The sequence below is a fragment of the Mesoplodon mirus genome (genome assembly GCF_964341445.2).
Source record: "Mesoplodon mirus genome assembly, chromosome: 7".
In the NCBI taxonomy this organism is placed as follows: Eukaryota; Metazoa; Chordata; class Mammalia; order Artiodactyla; family Ziphiidae; genus Mesoplodon; species Mesoplodon mirus.
Window position 1 is genome coordinate 120,882,681 of NC_138983.1, and position 25,440 is coordinate 120,908,120.

Sequence of the window (25,440 nt, forward strand, 5' to 3'; positions counted from 1 at the left end):
TGCGGAAGCTCCGCTGGAACGCCCCTCCCACTCGTGGCTCCACAATAGCCGCCCTGGGCCACGCTTTTGCCCGACTCCCGGGAGGAAAACCGTACGTTCTACGCGTTTCTGGTCCACGGAGGGTGTGAGGCGAATCTTTGGAGCCCGTTTTACGACAACTTGCGGCCGCGCGGTGCGGCTGACGGCAACGCCGCGCTGCTCTTGGAGAGGTCACTTCGGAGACGGCGCTGGTTTTGGGCTGTGTGGGTCAGCGGCAGTATGTGGCGCGTCTGTGCGCGACAGGCCCAGAATGCAGCCCCAAGGGCAGGATTTGGGGCTCGGTGGACGGCCTTGCGGGAGGAGCCGGGAGCTCGGTGCGTGACCCCGCAGGCTGGCTCGGCTCCGGCTCGTTGCAGCAGCAGGACCACAGGGTATGGCAGGGTCCGGGCACTCTGCGGCTGGAGCCCCAGCTCCTGGGCCACACCGCGGAATCGCGTCTTGCTCCAGCTTTGGGGATCTCCTAGGCGCCGCTGGTATAGCCTCCCCCCGCATCAGAAGGTGAGCCCCAGACCTGTCCTTCGCGGAACCCCGTTGTCCTTCATGGGATCCTTCCTCAGAGGCCTCAGTCAGTGATCCTCCATCCCCCTCCAAGTATACTGCGTGTCAGTGTCCCTTCTCCATTACCCAGCTTTGCTGTAGCTCTTGAGCTTCCTTCTCCTGACCTATTCCATTGAAGAGCGCCAAGCCTGGGGCGGTATGTGGAACGTCTGCTGAGTACATGCTGTGAGACCCACGCAGGCCTGCGGAGCAGAAAGCCTGTCCTGGTGGAGAGCTTCTGGTGGCAGGAACCCCCTTTATATCCCCAGTGCCCACTGTGTGTTGGGACTCAAACTCTTTGCGTTAAATTGTAGTGAATTGAGTGAAGCGTTAAACCAGAATGAAAGTTAGGTAGCTCTTTGTAAATTTCGTATTTCTCCTTTGTCTTCTCCAGGTTCCATTGCCCTCTCTTTCCCCCACAATGCAGGCAGGCACCATAGCCCGCTGGGAGAAAAAGGAAGGGGAAAAAATCAATGAGGGTGAATTAATTGCAGAGGTAAGTTGTTATAAAACATGGAAATGAGTTAGAAGGGACCGGCTTAGCTAAACTGAGCATTAACTTTCTGAGTGGGTAGTTATCCCTTTTGCTTAAGAAACTTAGATGTTTTTTACAACTTGATATTAGAGAAGATTGGTTAGCTAAGTTAGCAGCAGCTAGCCAAACTGATTTTTAGCTAAGATATTTTTAATAGTAATTCTTTCAAACCTGTGATAGAGGCTTTATTTTCTCATGACTGTTGAACTGTATGATTTTTTAAAATTGAAGTATAGTTGATTTACAATGTTGTGTTAATTTCTGCTGTACAGCAAAATGATTCAGTTATACATATGTATACATTTAAAAAAATACTCTTTCCCATTATGGTTTATCACGGGATACTGAATAAAGTTCCCTTGTTGGACCTTGTTGTTAACTATTCTATGTAATAGTTTGCATCTGCTAACCCCGAACTCCCACTCCCCATTCCCCTCCCGCCCCACAACCACAAGTCTGTTCTCTATGTCTGTGAGTCCGTTTCCGTTCTGTAGATAAGTTCATTTGTGTCATATTTTAGATTCCATTTATAAGTGATAGCATGTGTTATTTTTCTTTTTCTTTCTGACTTACTGCACTTTGAACTGAATGATTTTAGACACAACCTAATAAACTTCATACTGGCAGCAGAAGTCTAAGCTCCTTTTTTTGTGTTTAAAGGTTGAAACTGATAAAGCTACTGTTGGATTTGAGAGCCTGGAGGAGTGTTACATGGCAAAGATACTTGTTGCTGAAGGTACCAGAGATGTTCCAATTGGAGCAATCATCTGTATCACAGTTGAAAAGTGAGTGGTACCATGGCAATCTTTGGAACTTAGGTGCTCAGGTGGAGTATTTTAACCCAGGATTGAGAAGTTAGTTAAAGGCTTCTAAGACTACTGAATCCGCTTTATAACCCCCTTATCCTTACGCATTCTTTCTCTTCCTTAGGCCTGAAGATATTGAGGCCTTTAAAAATTATACACTGGACTCTTCAGCAGCACCTACCCCACAAGCAGCCCCAGCACCAACCCCTGCTGCCGCTGCTCCGTCACCTGCACCTCCCGCTCAGGCTCCTGGTAGCTCATATCCTCCTCACATGCAGGTGAGGCTCAACCTCTGGGTGTTTGCTCTAGAAAATTTATTATTCATTCATTATTTTTCATAGGTGGCTCTCACATCCTGGGAACTGGCATTAAATATGGCTAGTTTTTGTCATTTGAAAGTAAATAGAGGTTTAAACATGAAAATTGACAACTTTTATTCCTGGTGGTTATTTCCAGGTGTGTGAACTTGGCTAGTTCTTTTAACCTTTCACAGCCTCAGTGTAGCAGATAGGATAATGTTTGGTACTTCTCATTCAAGAACATTTGGTGAGATTTTGAGGATGATTTGTACTTACACTACTCTCTGTATAAATTAGAGTTTTTAGTAGGCCCCCAGTACTGTCCGTTGAATGAAAGTTCCCAATTGGTGTTTTTCCTTGACATGTGGTATTCTATTTTCTAAGAGTAAGTGAAGTAGTCCAGTAGTATTAATAAAAGACTGAACTAAAATAAAGAATAAGTGTCAAATAGACATATATAATAACATTGCAACAAAGCTGAAGGTGGTAAATATAGTCACTGTTGATTCTATTAACTAAATCAGTTTATAAGAAGCTAATTAGTTTATTAGATATTAAGATTATCCCATCTGTATTTGTGTTTCAGATACTGGAAATGGATAAAAGCCAGCTGCACTTTTTCTAAAGGATTAAGACTAGAACTTTCCTTCACTTAGTTTATTTGTAGAAATTTTTGTATAGGAATAATTTTCTTCTTTGGACATCATGTTCTATTCCATGGTCTTTTTTTTTTTCCTATAAATTTATTTATTTATTTTTGGCTGCATTGGGTCTTTGTTGCTGTGCACGGGCTTTCTCTAGTTGCGGCGAGGGGGGGCTACTCTTTGTTGAGGTGTGCAGGTTTCTCATTGTGGTGGCTTCTCTTGTTGCGGGCCCTAGAGTGTGCGGGCTTCAGTAGTTGTGGCACATGGACTCAGTAGTTGTGGCTCTCAGGGGTCTAGAGCACAGACTCAGTAGTTGTGGCGCACGGGCTTAGTTGCTCCGCGGCATGTGAGATCTTCCCAGACCAGGGTTCGAACCCGTGTCTCCTGCATTGGCAGGCAGATTCTTAACCACTGAGCCACCAGGGAAGTCCTCCCTGATCTTTTATTAACATTCACTCATTATAAAGTTTTGCCTGGTGGTCATTTCACGCATTTATCTCATCCTGTTCAGCAAATTCTGTCTCACTACACAAGACAGTACATTGCTCTATAATTTATGTCTTTGGCTTTTTGTGAAAGTTTTATGGTTCTGTCTTAATTATCCTTTAAGATACAGGATAGAGATTATTGGATCCACTAATTTTTAAGAAGTAGGTGAAGATGAGGGACTTCCCTAGGGGTCCAGTGGTTAAAGACTCCACGCTCCCAGTGCAGGGGGCCCGGGTTTGATCCCTGGTTAGGGAACTAAAAAAAGATTCTGTATGTTGTAATGAAGATCCCGCACGCAGCTACGAAAGTCCCAAGTGCCGCAACTAAGACCTGGTGTAGGTAGGTAGGTAGGTAGGTACATAGATAAGATAGATAACTCTGACCAAGAAAAACATTTTTAAAATTTTCTAATTAGAGTTCTAAGTTTTGTTTTACTCCCCCACCACCTTCCTGAGACATCATCAATTGAAATGATTTTTCTTTCAGCATAATCCTGTTGTTAATTAGATTTAAAAAACTAAAAGATAGCAAACAAAACCCATAATGAGTAAGCATCCAAATTCAGTGGACATACAAGCCATATAAATAAGAAAGCAATTTTAAATTTAGATCAGCCAATCTGATGTTTAGATGTTACTGGGGTGGAAGTGACTATTGTAAGAGCAGTTTGTTCATTTGTTCATTCATTCATTCATTTTTTTTTTGTCACACCATGTGGCATGTGGGACCTTAGTTCCCCGACCAGGGGATCGAACCCGTGCCCCCTGCATCGGGAGTGCAGAATCTTAACCACTGGACTGCCAGGGAAGTCCCGAACAGTTCTTAATATGAGTTTTTTTAATCTTGAAAAAGTATCTGGGAAGTTTGGGAGAAATTCAGTTTCCCCTGAGTGAAGAGATAGATGCCAATACAGCGCACAGTAAAATTTTAGTGGAAAGTCTGGACTAAGGTCATTCTGTGAAAATGAAAAACTGTAGCTTAATCTAAGTGTTAAGAAAGACGAAAAGGTGTTCTGTGCTTAGATATTTATTGAGGAATTAATTTTAACTGTCTAGAAAGAACTCTTTCCCATCTGCCCATTGTTTTTATGTTTGGAGGGTGGAAAAGTATTTCGAAGGTGGGTCAGAGTATCGCTGGTACTATAAAAGCTTGAGATTTGAAAGATTCACTTGTAGGGACACTTGAGGCAGTGGGCTTTTGCTGCTGTGGAGGCATGGGAATTTGGATGGTCACAGTCACTATCATTCCATAAAACTGTTTGCTGGCCTGAGTTCCACTGTGTCCACAGCTTCCTAGTATTACACAGTAATAAAATGTGTTTGTTTCTACAGGTCCTTCTTCCTGCCCTCTCTCCCACCATGACCATGGGCACAGTTCAGAGATGGGAAAAAAAAGTGGGTGAGAAGCTAAGTGAAGGAGATTTATTGGCAGAGATAGAGACTGACAAGGCCACTATAGGTGAGATTTCTTCAGCTCTTAATGGTTGAGGCACTGAGTTTTCCAATGAGGGAAGAGGATTGCCGTCCTATCCTATAATGAGTGAGTGATAACGTGAAAAATTTTAATTCTTGGGATTCATTTCCTGAAACAGAATATTTCATAACAAAAGTGTGCATAGTTGGATTTGTCAGTACCATACTGTAGTCTCATTGAATCAAGGATATGTCAGTTTAGGGATTATTTTTAGGCCAGAGTTTGCTTATTTATTAGCCTTATCATTGTCTAAACTGGGCAAGGGGGAAAAAAGAAGAAACAGGAGAAAATAACATCAAAGGCAGGAAAATACCAAAGAATTTCAGATGACTTTGAGGGAAGACTTGAAAGCAGGGCTTAGATTGTTTTCATAGTTTGAGAATGAGTGATGGAATGTATGTATTACCTGTTCAGATATCATATCACATTTCCTTTTATTCCCTCTCTGATTTATTTTTATGCTTAGAACAAAACCCATATAGATAATCATATTTGTCATACCGTGTATAGATATTTGTAGATAAATGTACTTCCTGTCCAGTTCTCAGAGATGCTTTATGAGATTCTGGGCATCCTCTGCAGTGGTTGTTTTCAGATTTTGTTATTCAAACCCTGTGATTCCTTGATGGCACGTTGGGGCAGAGGAGAACTTAAGGAGCAGCACTCTACTGTTCCGTGCCCGCTCCCCCACTTCCACCAGGACAACTCCTTTTTATCTTTCTGCATATTGCACTTCCTCCCATAAGATTTTAGTAGAAGAAAGGATTCTGTTTGTTAAAAAGAGAGAAACAAACAAAAAAAACCTGGCAAAAATAGATCTGCTTTGCATTTTAACTTGAATACCAATGTTGCTGTAGAGACTAGTATTCTAAAGACTCTGGTCACTAGAGAAGTATTACCTTGGTCAAACTCTTTAAACTCTATTGTGGCCTTGGAGTCTTTTCTTTTTATACATGTCTTGTATTGGATATTAATTCTCAACTGGGATATGGAAGGATTCATCAAAGATGTGTTTGTCAGGGAGAGGCACAACGCCACAGAAAGCCAAGATCTGGAAGGCAAAAGTTGTCCTCTCCAATGGGTTCTTTTAGTTTTACTTTTGGAACTCTTCATATTTGAGTTCCTTGTAAGAAAAGCACTAGCTGGGAATTCCCTGGCGGTTCAGTGGTTAGGACTCCATGCTTTCACTCCTGAGGGCCTGAGTTCAGTCCCTGGTAGGGGAACCAAGATCCCGCAAGCCATGTGGCCAAAAAAAGAAAAGAAAAGCAGTAGCTGAATAAAGTTGTCAACACCACAGAATCTCTAGTTATGCTGTATTTCTTCATAATGAAATAGTTGATGTAATACCAAGTATGACCTCTTCAGAAAGTTCCAAAGATGCTTTTAGGGGTGTACTCCCATGTCACTATCAACTATAGTAGGTCTTTTAATTTAACCATGTGGTTCTGATCTTTCGCAGTACAACTGATGCCATCTTGGAGTCTTGTGGGTCTGCAAGGGGCTGCCCCTGGGGATGTTTTAAAGAAAATGTTCAGAACTAACCACTGTATAATCTCTTGTAGTTTTATTTAACAGATATTTATTTAGTATTTACTTTGTGCCAGGTACTGTTTCTAAGTACTTGGAAAATATTCACTTAATTTTTGTAATATCCCTGTGAGGTAGGTACTATTGTCATTCCCATTTTGTAGGTAAAGAAGCTGAGACACAGAGAGGTTAAATAGCTTGCAAAAGGTTATATAGCTACTTTGAAGAAGAACCTTTTACTTAAAACTGTGCCTTGAGTTTGATAGGATAGTGGAGTCCTTTAAGTTCCATAATAGTTTTTTCTTTCTATTTAAGGTTTTGAAGCACAGGAAGAAGGTTACCTAGCAAAAATCCTGATCCCTGAAGGTACAAGAGATGTCCCTCTAGGAGCCCCACTCTGTATCATTGTAGAAAAAGAGGCAGATATACCAGCATTTGCTGACTATCGGCCAACAGAAGTAGCTGATTTAAAACCACCAGCACCACCACCCATCCCATCCATGGTAGGTATGCTTCTAGAATTGAGGGAACACTTAAACCTTATTCATCTCTAAATTAAGGGATTAAAGTAGATGGTATTCTAGGTTCCTTCCAGCTCTAAGATTCTATGAGAAAGGAAGGAGATAGTTAACATTTACGGAGACCTACACAGTGTGTGGCACTGCACCATTTACATAATGGTCAATAGTTTGATTCGTATAGCTTTTTTTTTTTCCTGGTGTTTTGAGTCCTGCCGAGAACAAAGCTGAGGTGACATGTTCTTTTTCTGCTTTGGGGGTGGGGTGTGTGTGTGTGTGTGTGTGTGTGTATATGTGTATGGAAGGTAATGGTTTGTCACCCATTTTCTGTAGAATTTATAGTTTTTGTCGTTGTCAATCCTCTTGGTATTAACATATAGTAGGTCAAGCTTATATTTGTAATACATTGGAACCTTCATGTAAACGGCTTATTTTGCATAGAATTTAGTCTGTCTCTATGCACTGTATACTATATAGCTATAACATGAGCTTGTATGAATTCCAGGCATCAGTAACACTATAATGAAGCTTCTGCAGGTGTAGAATCATGTGAGTTTAGATGAGGTACACAGTTCTGTCAGAAAAAACTTGATTTCTGACTGCCATACATTTATGGGGAGCTGGCAGGTAGTTGTAGTGGTTTATTTTTTAATGTGTTTCAACATGGAACCTTCCAGAATAATTTATTATTTTGGAATTAGGTTAAGTAAAAACAAAATCCATGTAGGTGATATACGAGAATGAGAATAAAGAAGGGACAAGAGATTAAAGTGAAGAAAGGCTATAAGGATGTTATATACTGGTTACCAAAATTAAATTCCATGCCTCTCTTTGTTAATCATGGAGTTAGAGGATTTGACTTTGTTCTGTCTTTGACATAAAATAATGTTATTCTATTCATATTGCTGTATTATGTTGGTTAAGCAGGAAAAATGTGCATTTGGAAAAAAGATGAAAGTTATTTAATTAAAATAGGTTTGACTAAATAAACCATAAACTCTTAAATCTTTCAGACCAGTCTTTGCAGTGGTGAATTAACAATCTGTAACTTTTTTCAAAAGGCAGCCCCTGTTTCTCCAGCTCCCCAACCTGTAGCCCCTCCACCTTCAGCCACCCGCCCAGCTACTCCTGCTGGACCAAAGGGAAGGTTGTTTGTTAGCCCTCTTGCAAAGAAGTTGGCAACAGAGAAAGGGATTGACCTTACACAAGTAAAAGGTAAGTCTGTTTCTATGGAGTGGGGTTTTACTAAAATGTAGTAGAGTTTCTTCCTCAGGACCAGAGAGTACAACTATATATAGTCGTCTTATCTGCGATAGTTGGGGGAAGGATGAGGGAGGGAAATATCTCCTTTGGTGCCACCATAGAGTAGGAAAATTTCCTGTGCTTTGTTTAGTCTGTCTAAGATCTACCTGTATAATTTAGATAGCTTTTTTTCCTTCTCTGTTAACGGAAACTGCTTAATTGTTGGTGAAAGTATGATGTATTTGTTCATCAGAGTTGGGTTATGGTACTTGACTGTATAATAAGAAATCTGTATTAGTGCTAGGCTGATTGAATGTAGTAATACACAAAACAAAACATGAAGTTGGGGTGATTTGAAGTGACTTAAAATAATAAAATTCATACAAAACTGAACTAACGCCCCTTGAGGGCAAAGGAAAATGTCTTACCCATCTTTTCCTCCCCAGAGAGAGAGTGTTGCTTAGTGATAAGAGCATGGGGTCTTGAATCAGACCATCTAGGGTTTAATCCTGGCTTTATCATTTTCTGTGTAATATGTCTTTCAATGAATTACTTTAATCCATCTGTTTTTCCATCTGTAAAACTAGATAATAGTTTACATTAAAACAGGTGAAGTGCTTAGAACAGTATCTAGAATGTAATAAGTACTCAATACATATTAGTTTTGTTCACATTATTACTATTATTGGCTGGCATTTAAATGTTTTAAGGTAAAATTTAATGTAAGGTAATTAATATACTTTAGAAAAGGGGGGGAATTACTATTCCAGGAACATGGTTTGATGGCTAATACTATGTGCTAGTCTTTTAATTACCAGATTTAATTTGCATAACATTTATTGAAGTAAGAATTATCATTTCCCTTTTTTTTATTGTCCAGCTGCGGGTACTCATCGGTGGTTATCATCTGTCTGCAATCTATTGTTTTTATGGTTAGAAAGCAAGCCAATCCCCAAAGACACAAGAATAGAATGTTATCGCTGTTTTACTTCAGAGGATTCTTGTAATATTGGAAGACCCTTTTTTCACCTTAATATTATTTCACTAGTGTATTGCCATTCTTTATGTACATGTGATTAGAATCAGGGACAGCAATTTAAATTGGAATACATTTTAAGGGGAGGAGGGACAAGGTTAATAATTATATCTGAAGAATTTAGACAAGTAAACAAGGACCATTTATTAGATATTTAGCAATACTGACTGCCTTAGGAGAGATTTAAGTGGGAAAATCTCAATATTCTTATCATGCAGTTAGAGTTAAGTGATTCATTTATTTCGACAAATATTCATTGAGTATTGTCTGTGTATCCAACACTCGTTCATAAGACAGACAAGATTTCAGTTTCAGATGCTCACATTACCAACAGTAAAGAATTAAATGGACAGGGAGTTATAGCATAGTAGTTAAGAGTATTGGCTTTGGAGCTGGAGTGCTTGGATTTAAAACCCAGCTCTGTCGAACACTAGGCGTGTTACCTTTTGTGTCTCAGTTTCTTCATTTGTATATAAAAATAATATCTTGTAGCTTGTTGGGCTGAAGTAAGTTAATAAACAGTGCCTGTACATAGAAAGCACTAGCTATGATGATAATAACTTATTAAATAAGATGATTTGAATGCTAAGAAAGAAATAAACCAAGTGATATACTGATGAGTAACAGGGTGAATATATGTGTAGTCGTGACTGCTTTTGGACGGGGTGGTTGGAGAAGGTCTTTTTGATGAGGTGACAGTTGATCTGACGTGAAAGATGAGTCAGCTATGAGCCAACCATGTGAAGAACTGGAGGAAAAGCATTTTGGGCAAAGACCAGCTTGAAGTGGAAAGAGCTTGGCATGTTTGAAGAACAGAAAGGAGGCCAGTGTTAATGGAGCATAGTGGGCAAAGGATCTAGTGGTAGGAGATGAGGTCAGAAAGAAACTCAGGGGTGAGAACATAAAGGATTTTACAGGTTATGATAGAATTTGAATTTTATTTAAAGCACAGTAGGAAGCCATTGAAAGATTAAAATGAGGAAGTGGCATAAAATGATTTATATTTTTAAAAGATCATTTTGGCTGCTCTGTGCAAATGGATTAAATGAAAACCAAGGCACCTGTTAAGATGCTGTTGCTGGAGCTGATGATGGTGGCTTACACAAGGGTGGTGAGAGTAGAAATGAAAAGAAATGGGCAGCTTCAACATACACTTCTGCCATAGAATCAACAACTTAGTCAGGGATTGGATATGGGGACTCGACAACAGCAACTTCAAAAGAAATGTGCAGTGGACGCTGGTCTGGACAGGTTGAAAAATGAATGAAGAAGTGGAGATAACATTGTGGTCAACTTATTCAAGAACATTTGCTGTGAAGGAAGGCATAGAAATAGAAATGTAGCTTTTGGGAGCATATGGGCTCAAGAGAGAGCTTTTGAAAATGAGTGATAGTAAAACAGGTCTAGTGTAGAGTTTCTCAGCTGTGGCACTGTTGACATTTTTGACCAGGTAATTCTTTGTTGGCAGGGTGGCAGCTGGTGTCCTGTGCATTGTAGCATGTTTAGCAACATCCTTGGCTTTTACCTGCTCCATGGTAGTAGCATACCCCACTTGGGACAACCAAAAATATTTTCAAACATTGCCAGATGCCCCCTTGGGGGCAAAATTGCCCAGTGGTCTAATAGAAAGGGATAAATTGATGATGTAGAAAAGGAGAAAGAGCAGAATAATTTGGCAAGGTACAAAGTTTTTGAGAATGTAAGAGGGGATGGGATTGGTTTTGGGTAGGAATTAGGACAGTTTGTCTACTTTTATAGGAGAGAAGAGAGTATGGAGTAGGTTTATAGGTTTGGTGGTAGCAGATGAGGAGAGTACCTCTCCGGTTCCTGCTATTTGATCAGTAACATATAAAGGGAGGGGGTAGTTCCCAGGTGGTCTGGCAGTTAGGATTCGGCACTTTCACTGCTGTGGCCCGGGTTCAGTCCTGGTTGGGGAACTGAGATCCCGCACGCGACCAAAAAAAATAAAAAGTATAAGGTGAGGGGATCTGCTGGAGAGTTAGTGTGGGAAGGTCTGAGATTAGAGAGATTGTGAAATAGTGTTCTCAGAGACAGGGAAAGTGAACTTAAGGGAAACAATGTAATTTCTGGGTAGTTTTGTGTGTCTATTTTAGTTTTGTGCTTCTGAATTTATAGTACAGTCATTCAGCTAGGTGTGTACTTTTTTACCCCAGCAATATTAAGCTACTCTGGTGCTGGCACTGAGAAGGCATATGTTTTAGAGTTTGACCAGGGAGTGATTATAACAATGATCCATAGAGTGTAGGCTGGGTAAGGAGGAAGTGAAGACAGGAGGCTTGACAACATGATGAGAGCAGAGGAATTAGTGGAGTGGAAGAAATTTTGCATGTGGCCTGAAATAAGTGAGCTGAGAGGATCAGTGGTTGGTGTGTTATGACACCACCTCTGACACTAAGTGTAATTTTTTTTCCACACCAGCAATCAGTTCTCTACACCACATGGGTATCCAACAATTCAATCCTATTCTGACACTAACTCTCCATAGTTAGCATCAGACTCCACAGGTTTGTTTGGTTTTGTTTTAAATTATTTATTTATGGCTGCGTTGGGTCTTCGTTGCTGCACACAGGCTTTCTCTAGTTGTGGCGAGCGGGGGTTACTCTTCGTTGCAGTGTGCGGGCTTCTCATTGCAGTGGCTTCTCTTGTTGCAGAGCACAGGCTCTAGGCACGTGGGCTTCAGTAGTTGTGGCGCGCAGGCTCAGTAGTTGTGGCGCACAGGCTTAGTTGCTCCGCGGCATGTGGGATCTTCCTGGACCAGGGCTCAAACCCGTGTCCCCCGCATTGGCAGGCGGATTCTTAACCACTGCACCACCAGGGAAGTTCCGAGACGCCACAGGTTTAAAGGCTCAGTCCCACAAGTCTGCCCCCACTTAAGATGCCAGTCCTGAGGATCACCCATACTTCTGACGCACTGGCTATAAACCAGGAATTCCTAAGACCCCCTCCTCGGGTTTGATAATTCACTAGAATGACTCACAGAACTCAGGAAAGCACATTATTTACTATTGCCTGTTTATTATAAAGGATACAACTCAGAACAGTCAAATAGAAGAGATGCATGAGACAAAGTATGGGGATTGGGGGTTGGTGCTGAGCTTCCGTGCCTCTCTGGGAGCACCCCACACCCCCCACCCTGGTACATTAATGTGTTCACCAACCCGGAAGCTCTCCAAATCTTGTTGTTCAAGAGTTTTATTTTTAAGACCAAAAGACAACCCTCAGAATGGGAGAAAATATTTGCAAATGAAGCAACTGACAAAGGATTAATCTCCAAAATTTATAAACAGCTCATGCAGCTCAATAGCAAAAAAACAAACAACCCAATCCAAAAATGGGCAGAAGACTTAAATAGGCATTTCTCCAAAGAAGATATACAGACTGCCAACAAACACATGAAAGAATGCTCAACATCATTAATCATCAGAGAAATGCAAATCAAAACTACAATGAGATATCATCTCACACCAGTCAGAATGGCCATCATCAAGAAAACTAGAAACAATAAATGCTGGAGAGGGTGTGGAGAAAAGGGAACACTCTTGCACTGCTGGTGGGAATGTGAATTGGTACAGCCACTATGGAGAACAGTATGGAGGTTCCTTAAAAAACTAAAAATAGAACTACCATATGACCCAGCAATCCCACTACTAGGCATATACCCTGAGAAAACCATAATTCAAAAAGAGACATGTACCAAAATGTTCATTGCAGCTCTATTCACAATAGCCCGGAGCTGGAAACAACCTAAGTGTCCATCATCGGATGAATGGGTAAAGAAGATGTGGCACATATATACAATGGAATATTACTCAGCCATAAAAAGAAACGAAACTGAGCTATTTGTAATGAGGTGGATAGACCTAGAGTCTGTCATACAGAGTGAAGTAAGTCAGAAAGAGAAAGACAAATACCGTATGCTAACACACATATACGGAATTAAAAAAAAAAATGGCATGAAGAACCTAGGGGTAAAACGGGAATAAAGACACAGACCTACTTGAGAATGGACTTGAGGATATGGGGAGGGGGAAGGGTAAGCTGTGACAAAGCGAAAGAGAGGCATGGACATATATACACTACCAAACGTGGGGTAGATAGATGGTGGGAAGTGGCCGCATGGCACAGGGAGATCAGCTCGGTGCTTTGTGACCGCCTGGAGGGGTGGGATGGGGAGGGTGGGAGGGAGGGAGATGCATGAGGGAAGGGATGTGGGAACAGATGTATGTGTATGACTGATTCACTTTGTTATAAAGCAGAAACTAATAAAAAAAAAGAGTTTTATTTTTATAGGAGTCAATTACTATTTTTATAGGCATTGTTAATTGTATCATTGGCCATTGGTTATTGAACTCAATCTCCAGTCCCACCCCTACCCCTTCCCCCCAGGGACAGATTGCTTACCAAATTTGACCAAAATGTAATCATTTGGGGAGAAACTGTTCTGAAAGCCTAAACCCTGATGTTCAGAGTTTGATTTGTCTCAGAGCTACCTATATTATGGTTTATATTTCTTTGATGCAGAGCATTTTCACATCACTGTCCCATTTTATCCTCACAGCATTCCCATGAGTAGGGGCTGGTATGATAATCTGTCCTACAGATGAGACTAAAGACCAGATGATATTAAGTGACTACAGTCATCTGTCTAGTTTATGTTTGACAACAACCCTATGTTTTTCACTCCTGGTCTAGTGTTCTTCCCTTTATACCATATTGCTTTATGATGGTCTGTTGTGCCTTCTTAGGGAGAGAGACAAAAGAGTTTCAAAGATTTCAGCTAACTCCTAATAGTCAGGAAATTCTTAGAGGTGGATGAAGCTTAGTGTAAGGCAGGTGGTACTGCAGTTTCCTCATCTTGAGGGGCGGCAGTGTCCAGATCAGCCTTGATTGTAAGGGGAGGTTATGGTTTCTGTCTTTTATAAGGAAGGGAATCTAATAGGCGTACTGCCTCTGTTCTAGAGCTCCTGGTGAGGATAAACACAATCCTAGCCAACTCCGTTTTCATAATGAAGGAAAGGAGTTGGGACGAACTGCACACCACGAGAATCCTTTTAAAAGTCTGCCTTGGGGGAAGATGAATCAATTTGACCAAATATTTTCTAGAAGTGGGCCAGTGTAAAAGGTATTTTAATAACTAAATTCTGAATCTCCTTAGAATTAAGGTTCAGGATTATCTACTTAGGTGTAATGTTAAACCTAAGAGATTGTGGATGGGAGGAGGAAAGAAATTGAATGAAAGTAAAATTAAGCCTGTTGAGGGAACTTTGAAGATCTTTCTTCATGTGTAACATGGCACCTTTTTCCTTCATAATCTCTAACACAAGCCAGTATAGTGCCTTGGCTACTGTGAGAATGCTGTGAATAATGGAGACCACATATAGAATGAATGGTTCTAAAGATGAGATCATTGCATTTGAGAGTTATTCATGCTATTTCAGGGTAAAAACAATTGACTTGCCTGATTTGTCCAAAATAATTGTTATCATATCTGTCGACCCTGTAGCAAGGGAATTTTTTATGAGCAAATGAATGTAGAACCCAAATGAGATCTATTCCAGGGTTTCAGAAAGGGTGTTTTGGAGCTAACGGAGAGGAGGGCAACAAAAGGTGGTATTTTTAGGGAAAAGTTTAAGGGGCATGATTAAGGCAGTGGCCCCTTTAGAGGGTCTTTGGTAGAGAACCTTTAGGAACTTGCACTTCAGGATCACAGTGCTGATCTCCTTGAGGAATTAGCGGTACGCTCTCATGTGTGTGGTATTTCTGTGTCTCTTCCAGGGACGGGACCAGACGGCAGAATCATCAAGAAGGACGTCGACTCCTTTGTGCCTACTAAAGCTGCTCCTGTGAGTTATATTTCGCTTCCTAGATTTTGGTTGCAGTTTGTCCCTGCAGAGTGCTTTGTCCAGCCTGTTAGACCCTTGCATACATTATTTATGAGTGAAATAGCTTAATCAGAACTGTGTTTTCTTTTGTCTAATTTCACTGGCTAGCGATATGTACATATGAATGTGCTGTTACTCATACACAAAAGCAAAGATGATATAACACATTGAAATCCACTCCAAGTTGTTTTTGGTTTTTTTTTGAGTAGTGATACTAAATTTTTCCTAACTTATCATCTTATTCAGGCCCTATTTTTTAAAGTATGCTTGCAAGTTGGTTGGCTAGCGTTTGAGTTTTATGTGGTTAATTAGTTCACAGAGGGATTAAATCCACATAGCCAACTCCGTCTGATCAGTAAAGGCGCTAAAATAATCAACTATAAGTAAGGAAAATGATTTAGATATTTAGATGTTTGCTTTAAAATAAAAGATTTGTCTTTTTTTTAAAAATAAATTTATTTATTTTTGGTTGTGTTGGGTTTTTGTTGCTGCGCGCGGCCTTTCTCTACTTGTTGTGAGCAGGGGCTACTCTTCGTTGCGGTGCACGGGCTTCTCTTGCTGTGGAGCACGGGCTCTAGGCGTGCGGGCTTCAGTAGTTGTGGCTCATGGGCTCAGTAGTTGTGGCTCGCAGGCTCTAGAACGTAGGCTCAATAGTTGTGGCGCACAGGCTTAGTTGCTCTGCGGCATGTGGGATCTTCCTAGACCAGGGCTCGAGCCCGTGTCCCCTGCATTGACAGGCGGATTCTTAACCACTGTGCCACCAGGGAAGCCCCTGTCATTGTTTTTTCTTAACACTATTCAGGAAAATACATTACTTTCTTTGAATTTATCTCTTAATCTTTTCAATTTAGGAATGCTTTGATTGCTTTTCTTTAAGAGAGTTTTGTGAAAACAAAATTATTCTGATATAAACTAGTCATAGAAAAATGACATTTAAAGCATGATTACCCAATTCTAAGTATGAAAATTAGAAACAAAACTCTTAAACAAGCACAGTCCAAATCGGAGTCCCTTTTGCTCCCTTAGGATAGAAATAGCTGTTTTTCTATAAACCATTTAATTTTCACTTTGCCATCTGTAAAAGAGTCACTAACAGTTGTTCACAGTTGCTTATGCTAAGACTAAGAACTTTTTTACCTCCTTCTAGACTCCAGCAGCTGCTGTGTCTCCCCCGAGTCCGGGAGTGGCACCGGTTCCTACAGGTGTCTTCACAGATATCCCAATCAGCAACATTCGCCGAGTAAGAGTATTACCATAACTTTTCGACCCAAAGCTGTTGGGGGCATCTTTACTCTGATTGTTCAGTTGCATCCACAGTTTGAAACACTAAGAAGAGACTTTTTAAAAATTGGGAACCTTAGATGATTCATTTAATAGGTGTTTGGTTTGGCCAATAGAATTCTTGGGATACACAAACACTGTATTCTGATTAAATACTGTTGGAAGGGGCTAAGTTGTGGTGCAGTCCTCCATCTTCCAGTTCTAATAATGCTTGAGGTTAGCATTACCAGGGAGCAGGGTAAAGGGGCAGACAGAGCCCTGAATGAGTTGAGGTCTCATTTCAACTCAAGATAATTGATTTTTGAATCTCTTTGATTTCAGGTTATTGCACAGCGGTTAATGCAATCTAAGCAAACCATACCTCATTATTATCTTTCTGTTGATGTAAATATGGGAGAAGTTTTGTTGGTACGGAAAGAACTTAATAAGGTAAAAGGTCTGGAAATTCCACCTTCGTAAATTCTAAAAATCTTGTTTTCCCTCACTGAATATTTACATTTTTGCCCATATATTGTATTTTGTTACAAATGCCAACTGATAATGGAAAAATGGATGTCATCTTAATTTTAACTTACAGAGAGTATCCTGGAGAATTTTCATTTTCTAACCCTTGATTAAAGTTTATGATTAAAGTCGACTTTGCCGTGGATCCATTTTAGCCTAACATAGTCACTGTGATCCTATGAGACTACTTGAGTCTCCTCTGGTAGGTAGGAAACAGTATGTTTACTTTGTGTTTATCATTAAGTACCAAGCACCTACTTAGTGTTTAGTTACTTAGTAACTTAGGGGATGCAGCTAAAGCAGTGCTTAGCAGGAAACGTACAGGTGTAATGGTCTACATGAAAATAGATGAAGAAAACCAACTTTTGGTTTCTTTTCATCCTTTCCACCTCAGGACATCTGTATATCCACCCCCTCCCACCTTCTCAAGATTATATAATTTCAGTCTTTGAGAAGAGAATTTAAGAAACTACTATGGTTTCTTGTCTTTGCAGATGTTAGAAGGGAGAAGCAAAATTTCTGTCAATGACTTCATTATAAAAGCTTCAGCTTTGTCATGTTTAAAAGTTCCTGAAGCAAATTCTTCTTGGCTGGACACAGTTATAAGACAGTAAGTATAACACTTCTGGGGAAGGTATATATATATCTCTATATATATATCTATATATATATCCATCAGCAGTGTTTTGTGAGCTGTCTCACGTATAACTAGGAGTATAGGGAGTAAGGAGAAGCAGAAGATGGAGGGGAGATGGCTTCCACAGGCAAGACAATTTGAAAACAACATAAAGCTATTTCTGAGATAATCCCACATTGAGTTAGTAAAGACCACAGATTCTTTGTATGAGTTCAGGAAAGGGAGATAAGTGTACAGATATGTATAATTAAGTTGATAATGACTCTCACAAAGCAGGATTGAAATGGTTTTGTTCACCAGTGAGTTCTGCTGAACTTTAGTGGGGGCAAAATTGAAAACAAAACCAAAAAAAACCAGTATTTGTTAATATTACGGTAGCATGTGACTGGCGTGGTGCTCTTGGTGTCTTTCACATGTCTCATTTAATCCTTACGACCATGTTATGAGTTAGGTGGTTTTACACACATTTTCTAGATGAAGAAACTGAGGCTCAGTAAGTTGAGTTACTCCCTGAGTTAATATGTTAGTAAGTAGCAGAACTGTGATTGGAACCAGGATTCTGACTCAGCCTAGGTTTTTTCTACTATGTAGATGCTTTTTATATTATTAATTTAATTTTTTTTACAATAATAGTATGTACATTAGAATATGAATTCATGGCTTACCGTGACCTGCTCAACCTTTAATCTGAGGTCCACTCCCAAGAGGCAAACACAGCCTTTAAATTGTTATTTCTTTCCTATTTCTAAACAACATTTTCTGTTGCCTTTCATAAATTTTTCATTTCATTTACTTTATCAACTGACTTCCTATTAAAGAAGGTTAAGATTTAGCTTTGTTCTACCCTCTCTACAAACACACATACACACACACACACAACCCATCATCCTACCAAATTGATTGTAGCACAAATTTTGGACAAATCAGTATTCAGTGTTAATATCTTTATGACTATGAAAAATTGTTTATGACTAAGGAAGTATAGTATACCATGAATACCAACCTGATTTTAATGATTGCCTAAGAGGGGCTAATTTTTAAATTACTCATCATGAAATCTTTCTGAAACTCCCCAAGAGGACTCTAAATGTGTTTCACAAGACTGAAAAATCGTTTACTGATTCTAATTTTTTCCTTGGTCACCCCACTCTTAGAGAACATCTGAGGGTCTTACTATTTTTTTAGAGACTATATTAGCTTTCTAGGGCTGCCATGACAAATTACCACAAAATTTGTGGCTTAACAAAAATTTATTCTCTCCTAGTTCTGAAGGTCAGAAGTGTGAAATCAAGGTGTCGGCAGGACTGTGCTCCCTCCACAGGCTCTCGGGTGGACTCTTGCTTGCTTTCTCCAGTTCTGGCGGCTCCAGGCATACCTTGGCTTGTGGCTGCACAGTTCCAACTTCACATGGCCTTCATGTGTCCATGTCTTCTCTTCTGTCTCTTACAAGGACACTTGGCATTGGATTTAGGGCCCACCCAGATAATCTAGGGTGATCTCATCTCAAAAGCCTAATTACATCTGCAAACACCTTTTACTAAATAAGGTCACATTATTAGATTCTGGGATTAAGACATAGACATATCTTTTACAACACGGTTATGAACATTTGAGGACAATTCTTTGTGTTGACATATGTTTTCATTTCTCTTGGGTAGACTCCTTGGAGTGGAATTGCTGGGTCATAGGGTAAATTTATGTTTAATCTTTCAGGAATATCTGAAGGAAACACTGCTTAGATGAAAGGATGGACGTTGCAGGGCAAGTTCTATGAATTATTTATTAATCCTTACCAAACGCCCTTCAATTTGTTCATACAGCTATCAACAAATATTTATTGAACATATACTGTTTTCTGGATCTAGTGGTGAACAAGATAGGAAACACCATCCCTACTCTCTTAGGAGGAAGATTATTGAACAAATAATACTGTAATGACAGGGTAATTTAATTAAGAAAGCAGTGTTTGCTGTTTGATACCTTCGCCAGAGCCCAGCTACAGTAGTTGCTAAGTGTCACACACTGTATTATTAGAGCAGGTCCCTGTGTTTGCAAGTGACAAAAGCCTGCTGCCTCTGGCGAGCTTGGGCACACTGGGGGGTATGGTCCCCGTAATCTCCAAAGAGCTGGAGTTCTTCCTTCATGTGAAGTTTTAACTTTTTCTTTTTTTTTTTTAATTGAAGTATAGTTGATTTACAATATTATATTAGTTTTAGGTGTATGGCATAGTGATTCAGTATTTTTGCAGATTATACTCCATTATAAGTTATTACAAGATAATGGCTATAATTCCCTGTGCTATACAATATATCTTTGTTGATTATCTATTTTATACATGGTAGTTTGTATCTGTTAATGCCATACCCCTAATTTGTCACTCCCCCCTTCCCTCTATCCTTTGGTAACCACTAGTTTGTTTTCTGTATCTGTGAGTTTGTTTCTGTTTTGCATGTGCATCCATTTGTATTATTTTTTACATTCCGCATGTAAGATACACAGTATTTGTCTTTTTTTGATTTATTTCAGTAAGCATAATATTCTCTAGGTCTGTCCACATGGCTGCAGATAGCAGAATTTCTTTCTTTTTTATGGCTGAGTAATATTCATGGGTGTGTATGGGTACTTGGGTTGCTTCCATGTCTTCTTTTTTTTTTGGCCACGCACGCATGCAGGATCTTCCCCAACCAGGGATCCACCCTGAGCCCCCTGCAGTGGAAGCTCGGAGTCTTAACCACTGGACTGCTAGGGAAGTCCCTTCTTCCATGTCTTTAATTAGTATGTTCATTTTTTCCGGATATATTCCCAGGATTGGAATTGCTGGATCATATAGTAGTTCTCTTTTTAGTTTTCTAAGGAACTTCCATACTCTTTCCACAGTGGTTGCACCAATTTGTTGATACATTCTCACCAATAGTATACAAGGGTTCCCTTTTCTCCATATCCTCACCAGCATTTGTTAACTTTTTCTTTATTGCAGATCACTTTAGCAGGGGCCCTTACACAGATGACCCCTAAGGAGACTCTGATACAATTCAGGAGTTTGGGAACTTGGTTGGGGGGTGGGGGGAAATTCATTCTTTTCTACTAACCTTTAACTGAAATTTAGCATTTCCTCCCATTATAAATATAAAGAACAAATCAAAGAGGTATTAATAGTACTTGTGCTGATGACCAAATAAAAATCAATTTATTTCCGTATCACATTGTAGTTATTGCGGATATTTTAAAATATATTTTTTTCTTATCACTACTTCAAAAGTATAGCCATAATTAGACCTGCTGTAAGATTATTTTGAGTTAATACAGAAGCGCATGTATCACAATTTTGTTTTTTGAATAGTTTGATAAACTGAATTTCAATATAGTTTGTTTTGGGGGAAGTTTTTCTGGTAATTTGAGTATTTTGTTTTCTGTGTTTAAAAAATATATTCTGAGAAGGGACCCAAATGCAAATGTGCCCCATGGCCTAGAAAGGATTAGGAATCCTACTTTTATGTTTTGAGACAACACCACCACCCTACCACGTGAGTACTTCTGTTTCTCCCACCATGCAGTCCTTTCCCTTCACTCTTCTGTTTGTCTGCTCAAGCTCTGCTTGCAGACTCAGCTCCAGCCAGTCCATTTCGTTTCAAAATCTAAGGAGTTCTTTTTAATTCTCACTGGATGCTGAAACTTTTTTTCCCCACCTGTACCCATGGTGTTAGTCAAGGCAGATGAGGGGTAGTTAGCGAGTACGTGTGAAACCAGCCTACTGACACATCTCTCGTTCATTTTTTTTTTTTTTTTTTTTTTTTTTTTCGCTGTACGCGGGCCTCTCACTGTTGTGGCCTCTCCCGTTGCGGAGCACAGGCTCCGGATGCACAGGCTCAGCGGCCATGGCTCACGGGCCCAGCCGCTCCGCGGCATATGGGATCCTCCCAGACCGGGGCACGAACCCGTATCCCCTGCATCGGCAGGCGGACTCTCAACCACTGCGCCACCAGGGAGGCCCATCTCGTTCATTTTTTAAAAGTGCAGGTCTAAGAGAGGCCACAGCAAAATTTAAAAACCAGGAAAGAGCTCTCCCTGGCTGAAAAGTAGCACAAGCTGAAGTAAATACCACTATTCTTGGGTAACCTAAAACAAACTCTTAATTAAACATTGTTGATGATCATTGAGGTTTACTTTTTCTTTTTAAATAGAAATCACGTTGTTGATATCAGTGTTGCAGTCAGTACCCCTGCAGGACTCATCACACCTATTGTATTTAATGCACACATAAAAGGACTGGAAACCATTGCTAATGATGTTGTTTCTTTAGCAACCAAAGCACGAGAGGGTAAACTACAACCACATGAGTTCCAGGTAAGGTATTAATTATTTACCTTCTGAATGTTATTATGTTATTTTAATGAATTTTGTTATTTTAAAATCTGGCATTATATTTCTATTGCATTTTCCACCTTTTGATTCTGCCTTGTGTTCTCACTGACACAAGGTCTTGAAAATAAAGAAAAATGGAGTAACCTATCAAAAGCTGAAAATAACACATTTTCAAGTAGTGTGCAAAAGCCACACAACTTTCGTTCATATTGCTATAGTTGTATGTTTTCAGTAAAGTGTATTCCATTCATTCCTTTTTTTCTTTCAGCTTTATTTATGTATAATTAGCAAATAGGAATTGTAATATTTAAGGTGTACAACTTGATGTTTTGATATATGTATACACTGTGAAGTGATCATGACAAGCCAATTTTCCATCACCTCATATATTTACCATTTTCCTTTTCTTTTTTATGGTAGTTGAATCCTTTTTTAAAATTCATTTTATTGAAGTATAGTTGATTTACAGTGTTGTGTTAATTTCTACTGTACAGCAGAGTGATTCAGTTATACATGTGTATACATTCCTTTTCATATTCTTTTCCATTATGGTTTATCACAGGATATTGAATATAGTTCCCTGTGCTATACAGTAGGATCTTGTTGTTTATCCATTCTATATATAATAGTTTGCATCTACTAATCCCAAACTCCCAATCCATCCCTCCCCCACCCTCTCTCCCCGCTTGACAACCACAAGTCTGTTCTCCCTGTCTGTGAGTCTTGTTTATGTTTCGTAGAGAAGTTCATTTGTGTCATAGTTTAGATTCCGCATATAAGTGATATCATATGGTATTTGTCTTTCTCTAACTTACTTCACTTGGTATGATAATCTCTAGGTCCAATCCATGTTGCTGAGAGTCCTTAAAGTAAAATATTATCTTAAGGTCTTTTCACAAAACATTTGTCATTTTTTTCTAATTTATGTTGACAAGCAGTTACCATGATCTGTTTTTAATCTTTTTTTCTTTAGGGTGGCACTTTTACGATCTCAAATTTAGGAATGTTTGGAATTAAGAACTTCTCTGCTATTATTAACCCACCTCAAGCATGTATTTTGGCAATTGGTGCTTCAGAGGATAGACTGGTTCCAGCAGATAATGAAAAAGGGTAAGTGCCAAAATGGAGAGGGAGTTGTAAACTCACTTTCATTACAATATACCTGTTTTTGAGTCTCAGTTTTTATAATTATTGCCGTGGCATATTGGAGCTTCAGGCAACAACTCTTCTTATTTTACTGTTTGAGATGGGAAGTCTTGTTTACTCTAGGTCAGGGGTCAGCATACTTTTTTCTTAAAGAGCCAGTTAGTAAATTATTTTATGCTTTCTGGGTCATACGGTGGCTATTGCAAATACTCTGCCATTGTGGTGTAAAAGCAGGCATAGGCAATACATAAATGTATTCCAGTAAACTTGTGGGATTTGGTCTGAGGGCTGTTGTTTGCGGACCTGTATCCTCTAGATGGCTGTTTGGTCTGTTTCTTCAAACTATTAATTTGAGCTAGGGGTGTACAGCCCATGAAGAATACATGGAAAATAATGTTACCTGGTTGGGATTATAAGTTAGGTGTTGGCATTTGGGCTGGTTACTAGCTAAAATCTAGTGATTGCTTTCAGAATTCCTAATAATGTTTTTATCTTTTTCTAGATTTGATGTGGCCAGCATGATGTCTGTTACACTCAGTTGTGATCATCGGGTTGTGGATGGAGCAGTTGGAGCCCAGTGGCTTGCTGAGTTTAGAAAGTTCCTTGAAAAACCTATCACCATGTTGTTATAATTAGCCCAAGAATTTCTAGACTTTCCCAGGTCACACTGGTTCATTCTTACCAAGATATAAATATGTTATTAACCGGTGGTTCTCTTTTTATTTTAAGGTTGACCAGTTACTTTTGAGTCTGTCCAGATAAGTTATTTGTAATGGGCATTACTGAATTTTTTAAAATGCCAATTACATCCAAATATTGTGCACATTTAATCAATACCAAATTTTAAGCTGTATACTCCTAGTCGAGGGGCATGTGGCTTAGCCCTTTGGTGATAAGGACTTCCACTGGGAGATGTAGAGGTAGAATTGTGGTTCCCTATTGAGACAGGCACATAAAAGTAACCTTGATGAGATCTTGAGGTTTTGAAATTTAATTACCTCAAATGTTTTGTTTAGATTTGAGAAAAAGAGAAGGAGTCGGGAAAATTAGTTCTCTTGGAGAAAGGGTTTGAATTGAAGCTTGATTTTGGAACATAAACCTAATTTAAAATTTTCTGTTACATAATCTCGGTTTATCATGGATGGGAAACATAGAGAACTTCAAGGAAAATAAGTGAAATTTTAAAAGTCAACATTTTCTTAGAACTGTTCCACCAGCTGCTCTTTGTTTATTTTTCTATGAATTCAGAAATGGTGGTTTTCCCCTCTTGAGATGAAGATATAAATATGAGCCAGCTACTTGGTATAAGTGAGAATTTGTGTGGGTTATCTATTTAAACAATTGAAATGTGTCATTCTGAGAGCAGAATTCTATAATTACCTCCAAATAAAAGAACATGCTTATAGAATTTAACAGAGTGAAGTTGTGAAAGTAGAATTTTTCCTCCAAAATTAACTGGTGGTTACTTGTAAATGAACTTAATTACCAGGATTTATTACTTAAATAACTTTGAAAAACTATATCAAGTAACTATGGAATTAAGTGTGCATATGCAAACTATGTTTCCTAGTGAGATATGTGCCAAAGTCCATATATCACCAGGTTCTATCTGAAAAGAAGAGGGGAGTGATAACGCTGGTGAACAGTTTGGAGTGATAAAAGATGATGACCAAAACGAAGTGGTTAGTTTTACTTGGATAAAGTGAAAAATGTTAAATGTGTACAAAAAAAGCGTTCTGTGTTTTTCTACCCCAGTGTTGTCTTGTGTAAAATAAGAAAGCCCTAAAATCCTATCAGAGAGAAAAAAATTATTTAGGTTGTTTGCTACCTTATCAGCCTAAATATTTTTTTTCCATTTTGTTACGATTTGCCTTTCTTTGGGGGGGTGGATGGTGGTGATATTCAGGATAATAAAAATGAATTAGAAACATCACAATTCTAGACTTTCTATTGATTTGTTTTAATAAATATTTGGAATTGTAATATGTGGAGCTGTTCCCTGAAATTTAGGTCTTTCAATGTTGAATCTATTTCTAAATGTTCATTATTTCATGGTGCACAAGTGACACTCCATATATTCCAGAAATATTTTCCTTGCTGTATTATTATGAAAACAATTCAATACATTAATCTGATTTTTCAGTAATTAGTAATTTTAGCTTGAACTGAAGATTATGCAGAAGGAACAAACTTATGACAAGGAACAGTCACCAGTATGAGTGATTCAAATACATGAAACTTCAAAGATAACTCATTCTTTGCTAATGTTTACGGCTCTATTGTTCCCTTGAGAGAAAAATAAAAAGTTGAATTCTAAGAAAAATTGTTCTGAGTTAAAAATTAATCTGAGCTATAATCTAAATCTGGATTCAGTCTATTTTTCTTACCAGAACTGAATGAACAAAAGTTATAAATAGTGCTTTGGTTCAAATTAGATTGTTTAAAAATTAAACTATATGATT

General features: G+C 39.1%; 1 protein-coding gene across 1 annotated transcript; it reads left to right on the plus strand.

The window, feature by feature from the left end:
- Positions 1-24,914, plus strand: DLAT (dihydrolipoamide S-acetyltransferase). Its single transcript, XM_082626829.1, has 14 exons — positions 1-537; positions 971-1,072; positions 1,772-1,896; positions 2,042-2,195; positions 4,681-4,807; positions 6,665-6,852; positions 7,929-8,082; positions 14,942-15,009; positions 16,196-16,288; positions 16,651-16,758; positions 17,328-17,443; positions 21,652-21,814; positions 22,806-22,942; positions 23,481-24,914. The coding sequence occupies exons 1-14, from the start codon at positions 259-261 to the stop codon at positions 23,608-23,610; spliced, it is 1,944 nt and encodes a 647-aa protein (XP_082482955.1). The 5' UTR covers positions 1-258; the 3' UTR covers positions 23,611-24,914.
- Positions 24,915-25,440: the final 526 nt, after the last annotated feature.